Below are 23,877 nucleotides of genomic sequence, written 5' to 3'. Positions count from 1 at the left end.
CTGGAGCTCCCATATCTCTGTAGCACTCGTGTGTGCCTCCAGCACTCCAGTTGTGGCTCAGCTCCCCAGCAATGTGACTCTTCATTTCATTTTCCCATTTCTGAATGCAGTTCCAGGTTTTATTTTTTTTTCCCCAAAGCTGACTTGTGACTGTCACTGAATTCTTCTTCCATGAGAAAATGCAGTGAAGTAAATAAGAAAAGGACTGATGTTGCACATCTGCGTCTATTCTCATTTAAGCTGTTCTGTGTGCCTGCTGAGGGGCTGAGCACATCTCCGAGCAGCTGTGCCCCTTACCTGCTCCATCGCCTCCAGCTGTCCCTGTGCTCTTTGCAGGTGCTGCCATAAGTGAGTGGTTCCTCTCATTGCTGCCTGTGGGTGCCCTTATCTGCAGGGCTGAAAGGAGAGGGCAGCAGCTGCTCTGGGTGCCTTCCTGCTGAGCTCTGGTGGTGGTGGGCGAGGGGGAGGCTGCTGCCTTCCCTTGTGCTGGGAAGGGGTTGCTTTCTTGGCATTTGTGAAAATGGTGATCCCGATAATATATACATAATGACATGGGTGTCCATTGGGCTGCATTGAGTGAAGGGGAATTGTCTTGGGCCACATCTATGGAGGTCGCTCCAGAAGTAATGCCTCTTGTTTACTTCCATGGAAACAACAACAAAGAGCACAATCATGCTGCTTGATTGAGCAAGTTCTCAGATACAAAACACTATTTTTCCACATGGTCACCATCATTACTATGCATTTTTGCCAGCGATGAACAGGATCCTGCTTGCCGTGCTCATGTGGGGAGCAAAAGGGAAATATATGGGCTTGTTTAGCTTGGAGAAGAGAAGGCTCCGGGGAGACCTCATTGTGGCCTTGCAGGAAAGGAGCGTATAAACGGGAGGGGGAATGGCTGTTACAAGGGTGGGTAGTGATAGGACAAGGGGGAATGGTTTTAGACTGAGACAGGGGAGGTTTAGGTTGGATATTAGGAGGAAGTTTTTCACCCAGAGGGTGGTGGCGCACTGAACAGGTTGCCCAAGGAGGCTGTGGATGCCCCATCCCTGCAGGCATTCAAGGCCAGGCTGGATGTGGCTCTGGGCAGCCTGGTCTGCTGGTTGGTGACCCTGCACATAGCAGGGGGTTGGAACTGGATGAGCATTGTGGTCCTTTTCAACCCAGGCCATTCTATGATTCTGTGATTCTATGATATGGGTTTCTGCACTTTGTAACCAAAGACCTTCGTAGTGAGCAGCTCTGGCTTTTGGGCTTGCAGGTTGCAATCACTTGGAGTTGCATCCTTCCCAAGAGCAACGTGTGCTGTGCCATGGCTCTGCACCCAGGGGTGCACTGTGCTTGGGCAGAGCCAGCAGGGCAGTCCCTGGCAGGGTGCTGGGATGTGGTCTGCAGGCCCTAACCTGGAAGCGAGGCCAGTGGATCACCACGCACCGCATTCCTCCGGCTACTCCCCGTGGGTGCTGAGCACAGTGATTAATACTTCAGCATCTTTGTTCTTTGTTTTCCTTCTAAGACGGGAGGAGTTTAAATCACTGCAAGAAAGGGCCTGATGTGTCTCCCATTACACAAACACGCAGTGCTGCGCTCGCTGGAACCCAAGGCAGTGCTTTTGGGAGAGGTGAGCGGAGACCTCACATGCTATTCTTTGGAAGGGTCCATCTGGAAGGCACGGCTGTGATACGGGCATCACACTGCTGCTGGTGGAGCAGTCAGAGTTCTCTGCAGCATGCAGGATGCCTTCCAGCAGCTGTGTGCCCGGAGAGCAGCTCGCCGTCCGCATCCCAAACCAAACATGCTGTGTGTTGTCACAGGCTTCGCTCAAAGTAAATAGAAGATGTTGGCTTGCCTTTTAAACTCCTGCTGGGTCTTTCTCTTAAAATAATAATTCTCGGGGAAATATTAATTTGTTCCAGCTTCCATGGAGCAAGCCCTCGTCCCCCAAAGCTCGGTGAGGAAAAATACGACTGCGTAGGTGCAGCCTCGCAGAGCAGGACATATCGGATTGCACAGTAATTTGTGCTTCTCAGCAGCAGCATGTGGCTTCGGAGAAACCCAAGCTGTGATATCAAAGGTGCTCTCTGCCATAGGCGTAGGAAAAGCTTTGCTTGTGGCTGTTATTAAATAGTTGCGGTTGATGTGGGAGTGTGTGCCTTTTATCCTGGGCTCGGTTTTGGGGTCCCTGGTCCAAAAGAGCAAGAGCTGGGCATGGAGGGGCAGTGGGCAGAGCAGCGGGGTGATGCTGGGTGTGCAGCCTGGCCAAGTGCAGCCCCGTAGGAGGGCTGTGTGCTTCCTGCTCGTGTTTGGCACTGAGCGATCAAGGAGGGAATAAAAAAGCACTGCAGCTGAAGAGCAATGCTGCTTCAATAAGGACGGGAATAAATTTCAGGCCTGTGCTATTTAAGGTCAGAAGACCTTTTTGTTTGAACTGAGAAATAGGAAATTCCAGAGTAGCTTCCAGGAGGCAGAAACTCTTTGTTTTTTAATGCGGAGCTCAGTTTGCTGAAGAGTTTGCTGGTGGGGCTGATGGGAAGGGAATGGGGCTGGGGCTGGGAGCGTGCCTGGGCTTCCCACCTCGGACTGTGTGCTCAGAGTAACAAACCCCATTTAGAACTATGTTTTAAAAACGCCGTTAACAATGAAAACAGCCCTCTCTTCAGTCTGCAGAGTGGCAAAACCCGATATTATTTCAAATCTCATTGCCTCAAGTTAAAAAAGTATTGATTTGCTTGTATTTTTTAAAGGCTGCAGGGTTGCGTAGTGCTTAAGGTTGCATCCAAGGAAGCAGACTTGCAGCCTCGAAGCAAGCCGTGCAGCACCCCTGTGAGCAGAGGACATTGCACACAGTGAGCCTTAACCTACACACACGTACACCACGCTGCTAATTTTTTCCTGCTGCTGAATTAATGTCAGCGTTGGAAGTATAAACAATTCCTCGAGTGAAATTCTGTTTGGTTTGCCTCGTCCTGCAGATTAACAAATCTGATGGCTGCGTTTAAATTTAATACCCCCCAAAATTCCCTAAATGAATGATTCACTGTGAGGCCATGAGCAGATGTAATTATCTATGAAAACTAATGAATCATGTCGTTAGGATATTTTTCCTTGCAGCTGTCTCCAATTAATATGTCTGTCAATTCTGAGCGTTAAAAGCATGGCAGTCCCAGCATATAGGTGCCGCTGTAGCTGTTATCCTTCCGTCTGCTCGGCGGTCGCGTGGAGTAATTGGGAATTCTCAGTCGCTTTTTTTAATGTCCTTCCTGGGGAATGAAAAGCAGTGACCGAACGTTTCAGAGTTCATCTTCTGCACAGCGTTTGGGATGCGGGTCGCAGAGGGGTGGCTGCTGTCACTGCATCCCTTCTGCTGTGGGCGCAGGCAGGAAAGCTTTACAGAAGGATGTTCTGGTGTGAATGTAAAGCTTTTCCGTGCTAATTCTGCCTGACAATGTTCTTAGCCAGGATAAGTGCCTTCATGTGGGAGGCTTTTGCTGAGCAGCTCTTTTCCTGTGTAAATGAAGCCCGCTTTGCTCTGGGTTCTTTGGTACCTACAGGAGTGGATTAGGCGGTTTTTCCACTCTCCAGTTAAGTGGCGGAAGATGTTGAGTCTTCAACAAATAGCTCAAATATCCTGTAAACAGCCGAGTGGGGAGAGTGGAGTGAGTATTAAAGGGGACTTCCAACAGCCTGAATGGGAGTGACTCTCCCTTCTTGGGCTGTGCTGATGGGTACCACGCTGTCCTGCCCAGCTGCTCTCCTTCATTCCTTCTCCAGGTGGTGAATGTGCTCTGCATTCTATTCATTCCATGTTAATTATTTCACCTGTAAGCAACTCTGCTTTTCCCAGGATGGGTAAGGAGTGTAACAAAAGGCACACATGGGAGCTGTGTCAGTGAGCTGCTCTGTGTCAGAGCCCTTGGATGCTGCTGCATACAACAAACAAAGGGTGCATGGCCATGGGGAAATGCTGCCCGTGGGGAACTGTGGTGTGTGAGCAAAACAGAGCAGAGCTGGTCAGCTTAACGAGTGGTTTGCCATGCAGCACAACAACGAGCTTACAGTGGAGGTACCTGGAAGGAGAGGTCTGCAGTTTGGATTTCAGGATCGTGAATTCATGTGGACCAAAGCCAAAGCTGCAGCGCTTCTTTCGTGCCCCGTGGCCCCACGCTCCGGGTGTTGGGATGCCTGTGGTGTGCTGGAGGCTGCTGTAGTTGAAGATTCCAGACTACTAGATATTAGAAGGAAGTTTTTCACCCAGAGGGTGGTGACGCACTGGAAGAGGCTGCCCAAGGAGGTTGTGGATGCCCCATCCGTGGAGGCATTCAAGGCCAGGCTGGATGTGGCTCTGGGCAGTCTGGTCTGCTGGTTGCCAACCCTGCATGCAGCAAGGGGTTGGAACTGGATGATCACTGTGGTACTTTTCAACCCAGGCCATTCTGTGATTATGTGATGACCTGGGCAGAAGGATGAGCTGCACGCATCATGCTGCTGCTGGGCAGACCCACGTGCTGCCTCGCACACCAGTGCCCACTCGCTGCCCCTATCCACAGTACTGCTTGCTGCTGCAGGGAGCCTGCCTGTGTGAAGTGGTTCCCCTGCTCCAGAAGAACTCGCCGGCTCCCCGTACAAATTGCTCTCCTGCTGGGGCTCGAGCCGCTCCACCTCAGGCACACAATAACATTGGCTCTTGGCTGCATTGTGCGCCTGCTGGTGACATATTGATACGATCTCCTGTGAGGAGAGGTTGCTTCAAATGAGGATTAAGAGGGAAACTGAGCAGATTGCAGGGTATTAGCAGCTCGCAGTGCTGGGGCAGGAGGAAAAAGGCAGAGTTAGGCTTCTGTGCTTTCTCTCCGGGCGTGCTGTGGGAAGAATGTTTGCTTTGTGATCCTGCGTGCTGCATGGAGGGATGCGGTGAGGGCAAAGCATGGGGCAGAGGGATGGCACCTCCAGCACAGGGCATCTGTCTGCCTTCTGAGCACCTGTAACTGCAATTAGCCATAAAACAGAAAGCCAGCAAGGCAGCAGGAAAGGGGAGAAAGTCCAAGTGAATCCAAGCAATAGGTGGGGAGGTGAGTGTGTACGGTGCGTCCCCTTCCGTCATGCACCCATGGCTGTAAAAATAGCAGAGGTAATTTTCAGTGTCTTGGTGATCAAAGCCAGACAGCGCAGGGTTTTCCTGTGGGCTTAGTGGGACTTCCTACAAAAGGACGGCGTAACATTTGTTTATGAAAGTGCAAAGCTGCAAGAATTACAAAGAGCAGAAGGTTACGAAGGAGCAGCGATTTGTGCTTCTCCCAGGGAGAGTGCGATAGGAGATGCGTGCACAGCACGGCCATCCTCGCCGCCGTGTTCCGAAAGTGGGATGGTTTGTTGTACCACCTGTACTGCACTGTGTTCTCTCCGCTATTTTAATAGCTAATTAATCTTGATTTGGTTGGATTTAAGAGGGTTTTTTTTTTTTTTTTCTCTTTTGGCACATATGTGCAACCTATTATATCATAAATCCCACACATTTCAGCAGATGTCGTCCTGATTGTTCCCTACAGCACTGCGCACTACTAGTAAAACATTCAGGGTCAGGAACTCGGATTCTTTAACCACTGTATTCAGTGAAGCCAATTTATTGTTCTGTCGCAGCAGAGAAGGGCCATTTCTTTTGGATCTATATCATATTGGCAGCCGATCTGGGGAGGCCACATGCTGTAGGTATTGTGGGTGCATTAATCTGTCTTAAGAAATTAACGACCGCAGCTCACCGATAGCAGCACGGGGCATGGCTGGGTGTTTGGTGTCTGTATGTTCCTCGAAGAAGTGTGTGTTATTTCTGTTCACTTGGTGTTTGCCATGCAAGTCAGACCCCCAGATCAATAGGAGCGCTTCTGTCTGTTAAAGGGTTTCTGTGCGCTGTACCTCTGTTAGAGGGTTTCAGGCAGTGTTCTGGGCTGTAGGGAGGGACCTTCGTATCCAATAATCCCAGCTCTGCACAGTGGGATGGGTGCTGTCCTCAGTGATATTGGCTGCAAGAGAGCATAATGAAAGCGTTCTGTTAAGACAGTGGTTAAACCAACCTATTGTGGAGACTCCAGTTCCCAACGTCCCCCAACTGAGAGCAACTTTTGTTGGCTTGCTTGTTTGTTTTCTCATAGTCTGTCAGGTTTTTGAATAGGTTGGGCTTTATAAGCAGGAACTGCTGATGTCAGACCTGCTGCTGAGCTCCTGGGAAGCTCTGTGTCCTGGACTGCATACAGAGTTGTGCTCAGCAGTGCAGCACTGTGTTGCATTGTGTTTTACAGCACGTCCCTTTGGGAAACAGTGCAGGCTTGTTTATGGTGATAGTTTTGGTGCTGCCATGGCACTGATGTGTTTAAAACTTCCTAAACGTTGTTTTAAAACCATTCCTGTTAGCAAAGGGGGACCTGAGCAGCACCTCCTGCAACTGACCTGGGGTTTGGGAGGAGGCTCAGGTGGTAAAGGAGGCTCATTGCAGATCCCAACAATGAGAGATGCAAAGAAAGGAACCGAGAGCAATGGCTCTGGCTGACCCGGGGAGCTGCAGGAGGAGGTAGGAGCCTGCAGGATGCTGGCACACAGCCGTGCTTTGCAGATGCTGCTGGAGAGGCTGATAAATCCCTGAATGCTGGGTGGCTGATAGCGATGGAACCAATGGGCATCTCAGCCTTTAATTAAAATCAAACAAAACAACCTTCACGATGCAGATTGTCAGCATTTTGCTGGTAATGGAGGAGATACTAATGAGCCAGGGCAGGAGATGAGCTTCTGTTGGAACAAAGTTTCAAGGACTCCAGTGATGATGGTAGCTGAGGAAGAACCTCCTGATACGACCTCTTGTGAACTTCGCGCTGCTGAAAACACGAGATGAATGGGATTTAAATGGAACAAGTGGAGGCAGAGCACTGCTTCTCAGCAGGTCCCCAGCAGGAGGTGTGCAACTGCTCTGAGAAGCATGGCCTCATGGTTTTTGTTAGGAGTGTGATAAGCATGCGCAGTATCCTGCAGAAATGTTGAAGGTTGACACAGATCCATTGGTCCCCAAAGGCTGTTACTCAGTATTGCAGACCAGTGTTGATGTCCTTGGCCTAAAGAAGACTATTCTAGGAGCTGGGAAGTGAGCCAGGCAACGACACCCATATCACGTTGGGTGGATCTGTGCTGGGGATGGCGGATGATGTGCCATGCACTCCTCTCCTGAACAGGACAAGTGCTATGTTCTGAGTGTCCTGGATTCACAGGGGCTGGATCCCACTGGTGGATGGCAGAGCTCAGCCAGAGGGATGTGTTGTCTCAGTGGCATCGGTCCGTATGGATGAACTGAAGGACAAAATGCACTAAATACACCCAAGCACGCCGTTAAAAACAAACAAACAGACACAAAGCTTGCTAAGAGAGGAAAAGGTGTAGCAGTTTGGAGATGGCATCAGCGCATCGCTCTGACTCACTGCAGGCAGTGCTGCTGTCACGCTGTGGGCTTTGGCACGGTGGGCACACGCAGCCCGGGCGTCTCAAGTGAATTGCTCAGCGCTGCTGCCACGCTGCTGGAACACACTTTTTTTTGTGCTTGAGTGCATCAATGACCAAACATAGCAGGGAAGGCGCTGCGCAGAACAAATCGCTGAATGCCAGTGCTGCAGAAGGGGGTGTTTCGGTGTGCTGCCTTTGTGTGTGCCCTGCCCTGGGTGCATCCCTGGGGACATTCCTTGCACGCCCCTGGTCACTGCTGCAGCGTGCTTGGGGGTGTAACTGCAATGGTGTGCGTGTGGCGGGTGCTGATGTGATGTGAACAGTTGCTCGCTGTCCTGAGATAGTCATCTCATGATTGGATTTAGGGGTGTTTCTTCTTTTTACGTACAGGCTGAAGATAAAGGTGCATCACTTGTGGTCACTAAATAATGCCATATCATGCTGTAGCCAAGCATGTGCCTTCCTTGTAAGCATTGTGACTGCAAGTGAGATGCTTCATGCTTCCTTCAGCACCCTGGGGGAAGAGTTGTGTTGAAGGAGGAATTTGGGCACGGGTGGGAACTGCTCTGTCATGAGGGTGGGAATGGGGTACGTCTGCTATCCCTGAACCAGTAAGCAGAAAGTGAATCAGCTCCTGCTGGCGTTCAGCTGTGCTTATGGCCAGGGACACCTGGGTTGGTTCCTTTCCTCTTAAATCACTGCAGCCCAGAGCAGCAGTGGCTGGCTGTGCGTCCAGCTCTGTCCCAGCGCCCCCCGCCCGGGATCCTGGCCCTCCTGCAGCGTCTCATCCTCAGGTCGGTACACTGAAGTTTCCTTGCTCTGAGTTGCTGGAAGCCCCATGCATTTCAGCGCTGCTCGTTTGAGCGCAGCTCACCCTTTCCTCTCACGAACCTCCAGAGCGCTCCGCGGGGAGACATTTAAAAACTAACATGTAAGCTTTAAATAATTTACTATGAGAGTAATTGGGTTTATACGGCAGTTCATAAACCTTTAGCTGGTAAAAATCAAAGTACCTTAATCTGAAAAGCAGATGGGGGGTTGTCAGGGTGAAGGCGGGCAGGGTTTTCAAAGACAAATTGTTTAATTCCTTCACCAGCTAGGAAAATAAATAGCTCTGCTGCTCGATTGGAAACAGAAACATCTCAGAAATGAGGCGTTCTTCGCTTTCAAGCATTGTTCCTTCGACAGCAAGGCAATCAAAAGGAACGTGGGGGAAAGACGCGATCTGGTTGACGAGAAATGAAAGGCGAGAGCTTCTAAGCCACCTTTTACTGTTCTTCCTGGATTTTCAAGTGCTTCCCCCCTCTCCTTTCGCCGGCGCGAGGCGGCTGTGCCGTGTGAACCAGCGATGCACGGAGTGTTTGTCGGCCGCCTCCTTCTGTCGCAGAGGTGTGAGCCTCCGCCTGCACAGCTCTCAGAGCCCCCCTTCTCAATGCAGCGATGTGCGCTGCGGGTTGAGAGCTGGGAGCCATGCTCTGCCTGGTAATGAGGGCTGCCTCTGTACCCCCGCATTCACGCTGCTCGCAGTCGGCCCCATCTCGCCAGCACATCTCTTGGAGCGGTGGCCTTGCTTCAGCAGGGCCAATGGGCTGATGAGATCACCTCTCATTTGCGCATCGTTGTTCAGAAGCGCACAAAACAACAGGACTCTCTTGATTTTGTTTGTTCTTACTGGGTTTCAGAAGCTCGCATTGTGAGCAGTGTGCTCTGCCCTGTGAAAGCGGCGTTTTTTTGCTCGAAGCCATTACCTCAGCCAATAAACATCAGAACGTGAGTGCTGACATTGGGCTTTGGCTGCCATTAAGCACAGGGCTGGGGCACACCGGTGAGTGCACAGCAGGGCGCTGCGGTGCTGGGGTTGTGCTGGCCTTCCGTCTGCATCCCCACGTGTGTGGGTTGTCCTCCTTTGGCCAAGAAAATGGGGAAAATTGAAGCAAGAAACGTAGATACTGATAGGTTGACCGCTGTGGAAACTCTGCAGCTGTGAGTGGGTTCTGAGAGCCTCCAAGGCTCTGCATATGGTTGGTTGGGGCTGCACGGCGTGGAAGTCTCCAAGCTTGGAACACAAGTTGGTGGCATCCAGCTCCACCAGCACGGCTCACATATGGCCTCTGTGGTGCTTTGTGCCTGCTCAGGGCTGTTCCATGGCGGTGTGTCATCCGCCTCTTTGGCAGCACCCAATCCTGCAGTGCTATGGGGGTTGCGTGCTGTCCCTCCAATCTTCTTGAAACAGCAGCTGCAGTAGGCTGAGGAAGCTGCTGGAGGTGCAAACACCCAACCTTAAAGACATTTAAAGCAGCCAAACCCACAGCTGATGGTGGCAGCAGCCTCTGCGAAGCTGTACTGGACATTAAATTAGGGCGAGGACAAGAAAATAAAGAAGCAATTCCTGTGGTGATGTGAAGTTATGCTCAAATAAATCATCTCCCGGTGGTTGGTGGAACACCCCGAGAAAAGCAGTGTTTTCTGCCTGGCTCGGCCATGCATTTTTGTGTCACACATTGCCATCAGCAGCAGAGCAGCTCAGCACACAGCGTGTGTGTGGTGGCTGTTCTCTTCTAGGGAGAGTCTGCAGAGTGGTCGGGGTTGGGAAATGGCACCAATGAAGGGAAGAATAGGAGAGGGAAGGGAGCTGCTGAGCTGAAGGCTCTGCTCAGTGGAGGTTCCTGAACACTGGGGATTGGTGAGGAGGAGAGTTTGGGGCTGGGAGCTGTGGCAGGTGGGACTTCAGCGTTCTGCAAAAGCACCCAGAGCAGGGCTGGTGCCTGCAGCTCACAGCCCGGGGTGCAGCAGCTGACTGGGTGATGCAGTGGCACTCAGGTGTGAGGCTGGGGTATGTGACCAGCGTAGGGGTCTGCCAGGGCTGCCCTCCTCCTTCTGCAAGTTTGCCAGGAGCTATTGAAGCAATACGAGAGGCAGCAGTTCCCTGGATTGCTTCGTTACCAGTGATGAGGTGTGGAGGCACCACTGCAAGTCGGAGTCAAAATGGCAGCCCATGGAGTGGCGACATGGAGAGTCCCCATTGAAGAAAGAGCTCAAGACAGCAGTCGGCAGGTAGAGCGATGTGCGGTGCCCTGTGGGATAGGAAAGGGGTAATCATAGAATGGCTTGGGTTGGAAAAGACCCTGAGGATCATCAGGTGCCACAGGCAGGGCTGCCAGATCAGGTACTACACCAGGCTGCCCAGGGCTCCATCCAAGCCTTTCTGGGGGCTTTCCTTCTGAATGCTGAGGTCTGTGCTAGGGGTGTGCATGCTGCTTGCCATGAGTGCTGAGCGGGCTGTCTGTAGTGCTGGATGGCGGAGGTGCTGTGTTCCCCAGCTCAGGTGGTGAAGGAGCAATGTGTTACTCTAATGAAAATGTCTGTCACGAAGTGTTGCTGTGTGCCCCGTTTCAGTATGACAAGAAGCAGGTGAGCAGAAGCACTGTGCTGCAGCTGGGATAGCGATTAGCAACCAGCCTGCTGCCAGGCTGCTCTGCGAGCCATGAAACCCGATAAGAGCCGATCTGCAGCCTTAAGAACAGGCATTTCCATGCACAATTACTTCAACTAGGTTTTAATCTTATAATAGTGGCTTTTGTTGAAAGGTGCTGCAGATAGAGGCTCAGTCTGCTGCATGGGTGTGTGGGAGGTGGTGGGACAGCATCACAGGGGTACCCATAGTGCTGATAGCAGCAGTGCTCCGACCTCGTGTTTTCTCCTTGGGCGTGCTTGCTTTATTTTGGAGCAAACTTGTGTGTGTGTTTAGGAGCCAGACAGGAAGGAGGAGGAGGGATTGCCGAGGTGCTCAGGGTGAGGGTGCAGCCCAGCTCATGGCACAGGGGTCAGGAAACCAGAGCTGAAGGAACGGAATAATCTGCAGGGCCCAACACAAAGCTCCGAACTGTGCTGTTGGTAGGAAGAGAGATTTAATCAAGTGCTTCAGTAGAAAGTGTAAGAAGTAATGGAGTTGGACTGCGGAGTGTTGCGTGAACGGGGCGCTGACATGAGAGTTAAGCAGCCGGCCGTGGTCACCCAGCTGTGTGCTGGGGATGGGCTGCTGTGACTGCAGGCTCCTCGGGAGCCCAGGTCAGCCTTTTTCACTCTCAAATGAAAAACAAACAAATAGCAAAGATGGGATTTGCTTTTTAGCAGCTCATCTCCAAATCTGGATGAATCAATGGTGCGATGTTCAGTAAGCGTTGTGTTCACACTGCATTACATTAGCCGAGATGCTTCAATGGTGTGCGGTTATCCTGGGGGCACTGGTGAGATTGATGCTCCTGTTTATGTTTTTACCATTCTACACCCTTTTGCCACAGGTTCCATCCGTGTTTCTGAAGTTTTGCTTTCCATTGAGATGTGTATTGAAGAGTTTCACTCTCTGGAGCCCACATTGTTGCTTTCCATCTGCCTTGTGACAGTTTTCCTGGTGAGAGCCACGAGAAATGGCAGCCCAAGGACTTTGGCTTTATTGGAGTTGAAGGGATGAGGCACTGACCCCTCCCAAGTCCAGCTCTAAGGAGGCTGCAGTTTGGTGGTGGCTGTAGAGGACCACCTGCACAGTCTACCCGTGGAACTGGGGTAGCTCTTGGTGGGCTCTTATGCTTCATAGGAAGAGATAGGTAAGGGCACCTGTCTCTGTTGGGCAGTGGGATCCCATATCCCAAGTGGTCGTGGGACTCTCTGCATTGTTTGGGCTTTTGTTGTTTGCTTTCCTGCTGAGCTGGGCCCGGGGTTAATGCTGAGTTGCTGTTGCCCTGACAAGTCCTCTTGTTGGAGATTTACAGCTCGGCCGCTTTAATTCGCCAAGCTAATGCTTTGGAATGCAGGTTGACAGTCCAGATGTGAAACCTTTCTCCTTAGAAAGAAAACAAAGGATTAAATGTGTTTTAAGAGGGTTTGAAAAAATAATTTAAGATTGAGGCCCTCACATCTGAAGTCTTAAAATACTGCTGAGAGCAGCAAGGCTCAGCTTCGAGATCTGGGGACTCGAGAGCGGGTCATCTTTGGCCAGGTGGCATTTTGGTGTTTGGTGCACCTGTTTCTGCACATAGCAGATATGCACATGCTTCATAAACTCTGCAGAAGTATCAAATAATCAGATCTTTGCAGAAATAGCGCAGGAAAGGGATGGTTGTGGTGTTGTTTCTGCTCAAACGGTGAATGCAGCTTTGCAGTGATGGGTGGAGAATGGTGAGGGCTTGCTTGGAGCCGAGTCCCGATCTCCCATATTAATTGATGAAGGTGCTGATTGTGCTGCCCCTTTCTTTCTGATTTGACAAACTGACCCCTGCACAGTGTTCAGAGAGGACCTGCAGATGGGCTTATCCTTGTTCCCAGGGTTCTCCTGCTCGCAGGAAGGTCCAGGTGGTGCAAGGCGACTGTTCATCAGCATCCACAGCACAGGGCATAGGGAATCTTTAAAGCATGAATGAATTGGGAAAGGGTATAATGGTGTGCAAAACATTTTTTTTTTAGTGCGAGGCACAATGGCCTCAGCCAGGCCATTGAATCCAATCCTTTGTGCTCAGGAAGATCTGTACAATGCATCTATCAATTAATATCCTTTTGGGTTTCAGAATTATTTGGGTTGGAAATGATCCAGCGAGCGTTCATTGTCCTTTTAAAGAAAAGATGAAAACATCTATCACTTTCTCCCAGCCCATATGGAAAGATCAGACCTTAGGAGCCCCTACTACCAGATGTCCTAAAGCAGAGCTCCTCGCCTCCCGAGTCAGAAAGGGCAGATCCTACAGGGCAGGGCTTGCTTGGCTGCAGGAGGAGTATAATGAGGCAGAGAGCAGGGCTCAGCCTTGTGATTTATTAAAACTGGGGCTGTAAAGTGAAACAGCGTGTTGGTTTTAAATGGGAGACGGATAACCCGTCGGGGTTCCCTTCTGGTCAGGCTTAGGAGGCCCCTGCAGACCCCGGGTTTAGGAGCAGAGGAGGCACATCTGTAGTCAGCAGGTATCTGTCCTTGTCAGGGAGAGCTGCTTCTGCTCCGTGCCATGGGGCAGCTGCTGGGCACGAGTGTGCTGAGAAACGGCATTAACAAACAGCAAAAACTCCAGGATTTTCTCAGTCTTTCGCACCTTTCCTGGTATCAGCACTTTTTCTAAGGAAAAAAAAATGTAAATTAAGTAATTAGAAATACTGACACAACTCATGCACGGAGTTATTTTCTAGCACTCGGCTGCAGGATGCGCTGTACGGCCTGCAAACAGCTCTGCAAACAGCTGCAAAAGAAGCCCAGTAAGCAGCAGTAATCTCTTCGGTTTGATAAAGCGTGTATTTGTGCAGCTTGATAAAGTGGAGGCTTAAGGTTTCCTTCCTGTGCTGGAGTTGGTCACGCAGGAATTCAGAAGTCGTGCACGGAGATGAAAGCAGCGTTTAGCCACGGTGCTGTGAAGTGTCCTCTGGGCACGCTGCGCAGTGGCACCGAGCGCTCCGCTTTCTGCAGCTCGTGCCAATTAATCACTGCTGGTCCTTGTAACGGATGAGCCGGGGGAAGGAGAGGGCTGTGGAGGAGCAGCTGGGTGAGGGCTGCTCTGTGCAGCAGCCTCCCCTGGCTCGGCACAAACGCATGGGCACGCGGCCACACCAAACACACTGCTCAGTCGCAGCCGCATCGGCAGGAATCCACAGGAGGGATGGGGAGAGTTGGCCGCTGCTGGCTGCAAGGAAGGGGGAAGGAAGCAAAGCATGAGCTGGAGCTGCCTGGGACTCAGCACCGTCAGGTCACCTTATCTGTGGAAGTTGTTCTTCCCCCCTCCTTGTTGTTTTAAGCACTTCTCGGAGCAAGCAGAACTTTTTCCATAGCTGCAGACTTGGGGTTTTTGAGCTATCCGTTCCAGAAAGGTTTTTGTGTGTGTTGGGCCTGCCTCAGGTGAGGAGCAGCAGGTGGGAATGCTGCAGCATCACAGTGAGTATGCTTCCCATGCAGCTCAGCTGGTCCCCGGTACCCTCTCTGAGCATGCCGTTAGCTGCTGCGTCCCCATTGCTAATTGACTCCATTCAGCACTGATTCCAGAGGAGCCCGATGAAGTGTGTCAGCAGGAGATGAGTCCCAGGTGCCTGGGCTGACCTGAGCTCCATCAGCTGCTTCCAATACTGCGGCCATGAAGCACTTGCAAGTCTGCTGGTTCCTCCTGTGATTGATAGACTGATTCTGAAGTGCCTTTCCTCCTTGTTATTGATCTGAGAGGATAATGCCATGCAGCTGGCCGCAGCATGACGCTCTTGTGCTGGATGCTGTGATGCTCAGTTGGCTTGGTCCCAGCACCAATGGCTGCTAAAACAGCACTTTTGTTTTATAGCATAGTTTAGTGCAAAGAAGCAAACAGAGCCTTCCTTCCCCCGGGGGGGTGAAGGCAAGTGGCTGTGCACAAGCTGTGGTACGGCTGTGTCCTTCACCCTGGGTGCCATGAGCTCACTGCCCTGCACTCAGCAAATGGATGGAACTGGAAGGGAAGGAACCTGCACTGCTTAACCCCATCCCTAAAGTCAGCATCACATCAGCACGTTGAGCGGTATTCCCTTTTTGCTCCTCATGTTGCACTCCATGTAATAGGCTTTTGGTCTCAAGTACACCGCCGGTCATTTTTTCCAGTCTCCCTTAATCTGCTTCAAAATGCAGAGCACTTCATATCCAGTTGTTAAAGAACTCTCATTTTGGGGACTGTGGCAGCCATGAGGTGTTTCACTAACTTTTAAGCCTTGAAAATTGTGTTGGGTTGGAAGCAGTGCTGGAGTTAACACTTGGGGAACGGCTCAGCTGTGCGTTTTGGACAGAGCCTCCTTGAGTTTGGGCAGGGCTGGCTGCCTGCATGCTGCGGATGGCTCCCATTGGAGGGGGGGCATCATAGAATCACAGAATGGCCTGGGTTGCAAAGGACCACAATGCTCATCCAGTTCCAACCCCCTGCTATGTGCAGGGTCGCCAACCAGCAGACCAGGCTGCCCAGAGCCACATCCAGCCTGGCCTTGAATGCCTGCAGGGATGGGGCATCCACAGCCTACGGCCCTTTGTGGGGTCCTCCTGTTGCCCCATTGCTCTGCAGGGTTACCTGCAGGCAGCACAGCAGAGGTGGCTGTCGTGCAGAAGTCCTGAATGCAGCGTTTTAAAAACTGTGCTTAGGTTTTGGATGGGGGGAAAATAAACAGAGCTGGAATTAGCTTCTGTCCTATCACTCCACGCTGCGGGCTTCCACAAAACAAACCTGCCACAACAGGAGCCGTGTTATGATTGGCAGCATGCTGTTGTATGGATGTGAGCAGCTTCCAGCCCTGTTGTGCTCCGGGCTTTCCTAGAGATGCCCGATTTATGGCTGTTGTTTGGTCCCCGAGCAGTCTGACTTTCTGCTCAAAGCTCAGTCTGTTGGAAGGCAGTTCCGTGGCATTGCTCCCATGACTTACAGCTTTGCTGGAAGTGCTGAGAGTGTGGCCTGTACATCTTCAGCTCTGCATAGCTGGAGTGCTCAGATTCCAGAATAGGATACCGATAAAGCATAGGATGATGGCAGTCCCCGTGGGGCAGTGTGTGCTGCAGGGACGGGCGGCAGCATTCAGCAGTGTGACCGTGCTAGTCAGCCTTGAACACGGTGAGTGAAGGGAATGGTGTCGCAGAGAATCACAGAGATGTTAAGATTGGAAAAGATCTCCAAGATCATCCAGTCCAACCGTCCACCTAGCGCCAGTATTGCCCACACCCCTCAGTGCCACATGTCCACTCTTCCTGAACACCCGCAGGGACAGTGACCACTTCCCCATGCAGCCTCTGCCAATGCATCACCACTCTCTCTGGGAAGAAATTGTCACTCATATCCAACCTGAACCTCCCCTGGTGCAACTTGAGGCCGTACAACTTGCTGGGAGCAAAGGGGAGGAGCAGATGACCTGGCTTGGTGTTAAGATGCTTTTGCTGAAGGAGACTTATCTCCTTCCAGATAACTGGCGGAGGATGCTGCGAGAGCTCTATCACATCCACGGAGTTACTGCCTGCCTTATATCACTGCGAGTTCTCAACACATCTGGGCTGAGAGTGCTTCCAGTAACATGAAAGCACGCTGTTTGGGTTGGCACACTGACACGGTGGTATATGCCAATTAGTAATGGCTCTTGGAAAGGGGCTGCTCGCAAACTCGCCCCAAACTATTCCCCAGAGAAATTATTCAATTAAGTACAACTAAAATTAATGTCCGTGGGTTTTGTTCTAATAAAACAAAATAAGCAGCTGGAAAAGGGGAAACTTCTCAGTGTGTGCTTTTAAAATAACTCTCACTAATAACTGTTTGCTGGAATCGGTGCTGCTGTTTGTTTTCTGTGCCGCTCTTTGTGAAAAACCCGGTGAGCACTTCTGCAGCTGATGGCCTGGAACTGCTCCTGCTCACCGGGGTGCGATTCCAAACCACAGCTGCCTTCGAGAGCATGAGGTGCTGCGTTTGGCATGGCAGTGTCAGAGCTGGACACAGAGACAACTTTCCCCTTCCCTTTTCCTTCCCTTTTCCTTCCCTTTTCCTTCCCTTCTCCTTCCCTTCCCTTCTCTTTCTCTTCCTTCTCCTTCCCCTCTCCTTCTTCTTCCCTTCCTTCTCCCTTCGCCCTCTCTCTTCTCCTTCCCTTCCCTTCCCTTCCCTTCCCTTCCCTTCCCTTCCCTTCCCTTCCCTTCCCTTCCCTTCCCTTCCCTTCCCTTCCCTTCCCTTCCCTTCCCTTCCCTTCCCTTCCCTTCCCCTTCCCCTTCCCCTTCCCCTTCCCCTTCCCCTTCCCCTTCCCCTTCCCCTTCCCTTTCCCCTTTATTTCCTCTTTCCTTCTCCCTCCCTTCCCCTTCCTCTCCTCTTCCCCTCATCCCCATGGCTCATTACAAATCCATCCCTCCTGGAATGAAGAGCCCTTTGGAACTCAGCTGGCCCCAGACACCATCAAACCCCTAGAAATTAGCAGAGCAGCAGAAAGCTAAAATGTAAAGAGGAACACGTTGGTTTGCTCCTCTTTGAGAGGTGTTTTATGAAGTTCTGCCAAAGCACAGATGAAATATCGTCGGTTGAGCTGGGAAAGGTGGGGAAGGGCTCGTCCTGGAAGCTGGCTCCAAGGGAAGCAGCAGCATCCTGGAGCAGTACAGGACACAGGTTGGTGTGAGGGCAGTGATTTGGGGTTCCTGGAGCTGAGCAGAGAGCTGCCCACAGCTGCACGCATTGCAGACCTCAAAAACCAGGTGCTGTCTGCAGAGGTGCAGAGAAATTCCCATTCTTGGTGCTGTGGCTGTCACTGTTGCTCTCCTTTCAGTCTGCCCTGACGTTGCAGCTGGCACATCGCATAGAGGTGCTTTGGGTTTCTGATGTATGTACATGAGTTGCAATCTTCACTTCGTACCACTTGGCATCCTGAACAATGCTTGCTTTCCTATTACCACGTAATTACGGGGTTTGGACATACAGAGGTTGGCGTTGGGTATATGATTCATTTCTTTGGTATTTACCTCTTCTCCTGAAGCACTGAGACCTGATGGAGGCAGGGAGGCTGCTTGGCTGCTGCGCTGAATTCCAGCCTTATTGTAGGGTATTTTTTTTTTGGCATAGCATAAAATGTTATGGCTTCAGCTCTCTGTGTTTTTCTTGAGGCTGACTGCAGTCTTCCAACACTCACAGAGGGGTATACCATGGAGATGGGTTACTCATTGATTAATGCTGTTGAACAGTCTGTAATTGTGAACCCACCAAAGAAAGCTGTGGGAAGGAGATGTTGGGCCATTCATGCTGCTCCACAGAGCACAGACCCCAGGCCGAGTGTGTTTCCCTCTCTGCTCCTTTGCTTCCTGGCTTTTGGGTTCCCTACAACACAGACAGCAAGTGTGACCCAAAGGAGGGGTTACCAAAACCAAATGAAGCTTTTTAGGTATTTTAGAGAAAGCAGAATATCAGTGGAAAGCCACGTGTGAGGGCAGGGAGGAGGGGAGCCTGGTTCTCCCCATGGGAGGAGGTGTTCCTCCTGCAGGGCAGGGAGATGCCTGCAGCGTTCTGCTGCTCCTGGCTGCAGAGGGAGCGGGCTGAGCTCAGAACACAGCCCCCCAAAAGTCAAATATTTCAGAATATATGCCTCCAAAGGTCTAATATTGCAAAACAGCAACCTGCTCTGTCTTATCACTGCTTGCTTTGCTGTTTCCTTTGCCCACAGGTGCCCTGCGTGGGGCTGCAGCTTCTGACCAGGAAGGGCAGAACAGCTGTGGCTTTGTCTGGTTGATGCATTCAGGATCCTGGCTCTGGGAGTACTGTTACTTTGCTGAGTGACATCCATTGCTGTGGCCTTAATGTTTGTGATCAGTTGAGCACGAGCACTTGACTCCAGAGCACAGGTACCCATGCTCCACCTGCAGCAGCCATGGGACTCCTGCTGCTCACTGCTGCAGTGCCGGGCTCATGCCAGAGGCTTTGCCTCCTGCCTCAGGATCCCTGCAGGGCTGTGCCTCCGCCTCTGCCAGTGGTTTCAGTGTGGTTTGGAGTGCAATGTGACAGAAATGTCCTCTGTATGGTCATTGGCAGCCTTGCAGCCCTCAGCCTGCTTCCCTGCTCCCTCGCAGAGGGGAATCCTTGCTCCTTTGCTTGCCTCACTTTTCTGCCTGTTTTTGTTTTATTGCGTGGTCAGGTGAATGGCAGCTAATAGGAGAATCTGCATCCCAAAGGTGGGAGCTGTGGATGATGCCAAGGAGCAACACTGAGAGCTGCCAAAGGTCTTCAGTGCTCTTATGACTCTCCTAGCTGGGGGTTTGCTCTGGCAGCAGCTCTGCCTGCCTGAGAATCCATCACTGCTTCTGCACAGCCTGCATTCCTGTTGCCTTCCCCTGGCTTTGTAGCAGGGAAGAATCCTTTAATCTCCATGCGGATGGAGCGTGGCGGGGCAGGGCCGGCCGTGGTGCCCGTGCTATGCTGCTGGGTGCTGTGCCTGGGGCAGGAGCAGCACGCAGGTGGGTCTGCTCCAGGCATGGTCCCTGCTGAGACCCTTTGGGCATGGAAATGACAGGAAGTGTTCCTGTGTGCATCTGTGCTCATTTGGCTGTGCTGTGTGTGCCAGGATGTTATCCAAGGAAGGTCTGGTTGGCGCTGGCAAGGGAAAGGCTCTCATTTCCCAGGCGTGCTTATCGTGCAGTCCTTGACAGCGATGGGAACTTTCGGCACCTCTTTTCACTCGGAGGCAGCCCCGGCAGCCCCGCGCAGGCAGAGCTGAGCTGGTTTTCCTATGTGCTGAATCACACGGGACAGATAACGCTTCCTCAACACGTTGCTGCCCTGCGGATGTGGGACTTGGAAACGTTGGGTGGGAGCAAAGGAGGATGAACACTTGGAGTGCAAAGTGGGCACAGGAGATGCTGCAGCGCTGTGGGCAGGCTGGAGGGGCGTTCTTAGGAGGACCGTGCTTAATTCTCTTAACTCTCCAGGAGAGTAAAACATGGTTGAAATTTCCTCTGACTTCAGCACGCTGTGCAGCTGTTGGAGCAGGAGCTGATGTCCCATAGTCAGTGCTGCATTGTGGTTGCATCCCTCGCAGATGTGAGGTCCCCACCTGGAGCTGCCAGCGGGGTTTGGAAGCATGAGGGGGGTCCCAGCAGTGCCATCCCCTTGCTCGTGGCATAGAGGTCTGCAGAGTCAGGTTTGAAGGAGCACAGAATAACCTGCTCCAAAAAGACAGACGAGACTTAGTAGGACAGCAATCAATAGCAGGGAAAGTGCTGGGAGTGCAACCAGAGGAAGGCATTTTGCATTCAGTTTTTGGCTGCTGTCCTCCCCTTGATTTCTCACGCACACAAAATCATTCCTACCTGCAGATAGAAAACCACCCAGAGGCTGTGAGTCTGTGCTCCCAGGAACAAGCACCGTCTGCATATTGCAACTTGATTTAAGCACTGCAGTCAGCAAGAAGGAAATTTGGTGCCCCAATGTGGCTTTGCATTTTACGAGCTCAAAAAGCCACCCTTGGTCTGAGCCTTCACCCGGTCCTGTTTCTGTGACACAGATAGTCGTTAGGTGTGTGAGGCCGAGGCCGGGTTGCCTTGAAACTTTATTTCCCCTCTCTTAGAAATGGATGTAGGGGAATTTTTGCTCACTTTCCTTTCCCCTGAGGACCATCCGGGCTGCAGGCAGCGCTGCCATTCCTGCATCCCATCAGTGGGACAGTGTGAGGCTCGCACTGCATCCTCCCCTGTCGCTTGATTGGGATCACACCGAGCGCTCCCAAAAGCATTTAGGAAGACAGTGCTTCTCATTGTAATGGCTGCATAGCAGCCAAGTGAGCTGTGAGTGCTGAGATGCTGTCTTCCAGGGACTGGGAATTCAGATTTCCCATCCTCCTGCACTGGATGGCTGGTCCTGCTGTAACAGGCTGTAGCTTTGTCCCTTGCAGCTGAATCTGAAGCTGCAGTCTCTTGCCTGGCATTGCCCACCCCTCACACATTGTGCTGCTCTGTCACACTGGGAAGCCGAGGGGTGCAGCTGCTTTCCCTACTGGAGCCTCAGGCCTGAGGGACCCGGGTTAATGCTGTGTTTCTCTTTCCCCAGAGATCATCGACGACCTCACGAACCTGGTGGAGAACACGGACAGCAAGCTTCGCACTCAGACACGGCACGTGAAGATGGTGGACAGAAAGTCAACGTCCTGCGGTAGGAAACGAGCACAAATCCCATGCTGTTACTAAATGCAACGGCACAGGTCGTGCCCTGAGGCTGTGTGCGCTGTGCTTCTCCCAAGGAAGGTTTCCTATGGAGGGAGGAAGCCGTCTCTCCAACCTCCGTGTGCCTTCAGCCAGTGCTGCAGGCTCGCTGTGTGCTGGTACTGTTAGCTTCCCTGCACCATTTCACTCTGGTGTTGCACAATGTTCTGATGGGAAATTGTAGGACTGTGTGAAATTAGTGTGGTCCATGTTAATGAGGTTTAAAAACTTGCTAGCTACCAGAAAGAAGAAATGGTCGCAGCGGGGAGTGGTGCTGCAGGCCGTTCCTGGTGGTGTCCTGCAGGAATGTGTCCCAACCCAATGGCACTCGGAGCTGCCAGATGTGAAATCCTCACTGCTGACACTTCAAGCTGCATGCAGGCGAGCAGAGCTCCGCCAGGCTGCCTGTTTCATAGCCAAAGCAAGGCTGTGCTTCTCCCAGCAGTGAGAGCAGGTTCTGTGCACAGGTTGCAGTGCTGGGGGGGATGGCAGAAAACACGGTGGCTTGGCCACAAGCTGGGTGAAGCAGAGCTTTCTGCCTGGGGGAGCTCCTGTTCTGTGCTGGCGTGAGGGCAGCAGCTCAGCAGCAGGGAGGTGTCCCTCAGGCACCGAAGGTCTATTTGAAGGATTGATTTGCTTCTCCATCACGTTTAGCTTGTTGTGAGCTTGGCTGGTGCGAATCGAACTCTGTGGTCTCTTCTAGAGGTTAAAGCAAACTCATCAGAGGCACCTTGTCACCGATTTCTCATATTCTGAGATCACATCACTGAAGGTGTGACTGCAGAGTTCATGACTGATCATTTATTTCTGATCTCTAATGCTGACTCAAGATCGATTTGGTTTAGAAGTAATTGCGCTTGGATGATGCCAGGTGCCCTGTGCAGCCCCTCCATTTCTGCACCCACACCCACAGTGGGACAGGAGGATGTCTGCAGGGAATGGCTTCTGCCTGTTGGGAATTTCTCCCCCTTTCCGTGCACTTAATGCAAATGCAGAGGCCAACAATGCTGCTAGATAATGAGCCTGTCTCTTTAACTCTAAAGGCCGTGCTGGCTGTGCTGGGGAATTCAAGAGGAGGAGGAGGACGGGAGAGGCGAAGGCTGGGAGGATCCCAGGCTGGATGCCTTGGGGGTGACCTCTCTCACCCTTTCCACATTGAAAAACATTTTTCTTTAAAGGGTGGTGGGAAGTGAGGCCTCTCCGTGCCTGCTCTGTCTGCTCCAATAGGTCTTCCTATGTTTGCATAACAATCTGAGTGTAGGTGAACACTATATTGCCTGGGATAGCTGTTTTACCCCGCCTAATCATGAGTTTCAGAACAGCAGTGCTGGAAGGCGCGGGCTTTGATGGCCTTCCCATCCCTTTTCCACCCTTACACCAGCAATTTTCAGTGCCAGGCATAGGAAGTCCAGAAAAACCCTCCACACATGTAAGATAATATCTTGAACAAAGCAGCAGGAAGGTGGGCATCTGCAGGGTGGCTTCTCAGAGTGCATTTCTCCACCGACACTGTTTAAACTGATGAAACCATCAGTAGCTTCTGGTTTCTGCACTGCACAGCAATGATGTGCTCAGTCCTGCACCCCACGTCTGTCCCGACCCGGATCTGTGCTGCTCCAGTGTCTGTTCCTGTGTTTCCTCACTTGAAATCTTCATGTCCTGATGAGTGGCTGTATTGGAGCAATGGGCTGTGGCATTGAGCACTCTGGCATGAGCAGTGGAATAATCACCCTTTTATGAGCAGGAATGTAACACATTAATGGGCGTTCTTTGTTAGCAGCCAGTATAATAATAAAATCAAAGTATCGCTGATGAAATCCAATTCCCATCAATATTTCAATGTCTCGCTCTCATGCAAGCACCGCTTGAGGCTCCGGGGCAGATTCAGGGATGGGTGTGACATCCTGCAGCCCCCCATCCCAGAGCAGGGAGCACCGACCCCGAGCTGCAGCCCGGCCTCCCGCCTGGAGCCTGCAGGTTGTGTCGGATGCCCTGTTGCATTTGCAGCTTATTCACAGTGACATTTCTCTGCGAGCTGTTGACAGCCTCACCCCGGGACGCTGCCCAGGGAGGCTGCCCAGCGTGGGCCCATCTCCCCTGGTGGCCCCCGGCGGCCCCGCGCTGGTGGCAGTAGAAGTCCCATTGATTGCAGTGCAAGAATGGCCATGGAATAGTTTATGTGCCGTATTTATGAAATGATTGCTGAAAATCATCAGTCATCTGCAGGCAAATGCTTGCACGCTGCTTGGCATTGTTTGATTTCCTTTCAGCGTCTGCCGGGCATTGAGAAGGGATCTCAGGGCGTACATATTGCTGAGATTTCCGGAACTCATCCGCAGCTTTCACCAATCCATACACACAACTCATCCATCAGATGCTGGGCTGCCTGCTCCAGGCCTGCCTGTGCCATCCGGGCACGGCCGCTTTAGCAGCAGCTCTTTGGGTTTGTCTGCCTGTCTCCGTGCCCTCCCAGTCCGTGCACCTTTGGGGTCTGTCGTGCAGAACAACGCTCGTTAATCATTTCTCAATAACGTTTTTATGGGAAGCCCTCAGGATGTCCTCTGCAGAACTGCATTGAAAAACAAACAAATAGAAGCATAATAACAAACAACTGGGAGTGTGATTCAAGTTGGGGTGCTGGGGGAAAAACAAATGTGCCCCAAACAACCCCTGAGCCGAGCAGACCTGCCGACGTGGCACACGGCTTCGTCCCTTCACAATGC

General features: G+C 51.8%; 1 protein-coding gene across 4 annotated transcripts in view; it reads left to right on the top strand.

The window, feature by feature from the left end:
* STX8 (syntaxin 8) overlaps positions 1 to 23,877 on the top strand; it is a 75,996-nt gene that overhangs the window by 28,714 nt on the left and 23,405 nt on the right. For 3 of the 4 annotated variants that reach the window (NM_001030698.2, XM_046902005.1, XM_046902006.1), the window contains exon 7: positions 21,003 to 21,104. In NM_001030698.2, coding sequence (NP_001025869.2) covers positions 21,003 to 21,104 — 102 coding nt within the window. Of the gene's footprint in view, positions 1 to 21,002; positions 21,105 to 21,458; positions 21,463 to 23,877 lie in introns of all 4 variants that reach the window. The other variant, XM_046902007.1, reaches the window with a different exon arrangement.

This window comes from Gallus gallus, chromosome 18, assembly GCF_016699485.2.
Source record: "Gallus gallus isolate bGalGal1 chromosome 18, bGalGal1.mat.broiler.GRCg7b, whole genome shotgun sequence".
Taxonomy (NCBI): Eukaryota; Metazoa; Chordata; class Aves; order Galliformes; family Phasianidae; genus Gallus; species Gallus gallus.
This window is presented reverse-complemented; position numbering and strand designations above follow the sequence as displayed.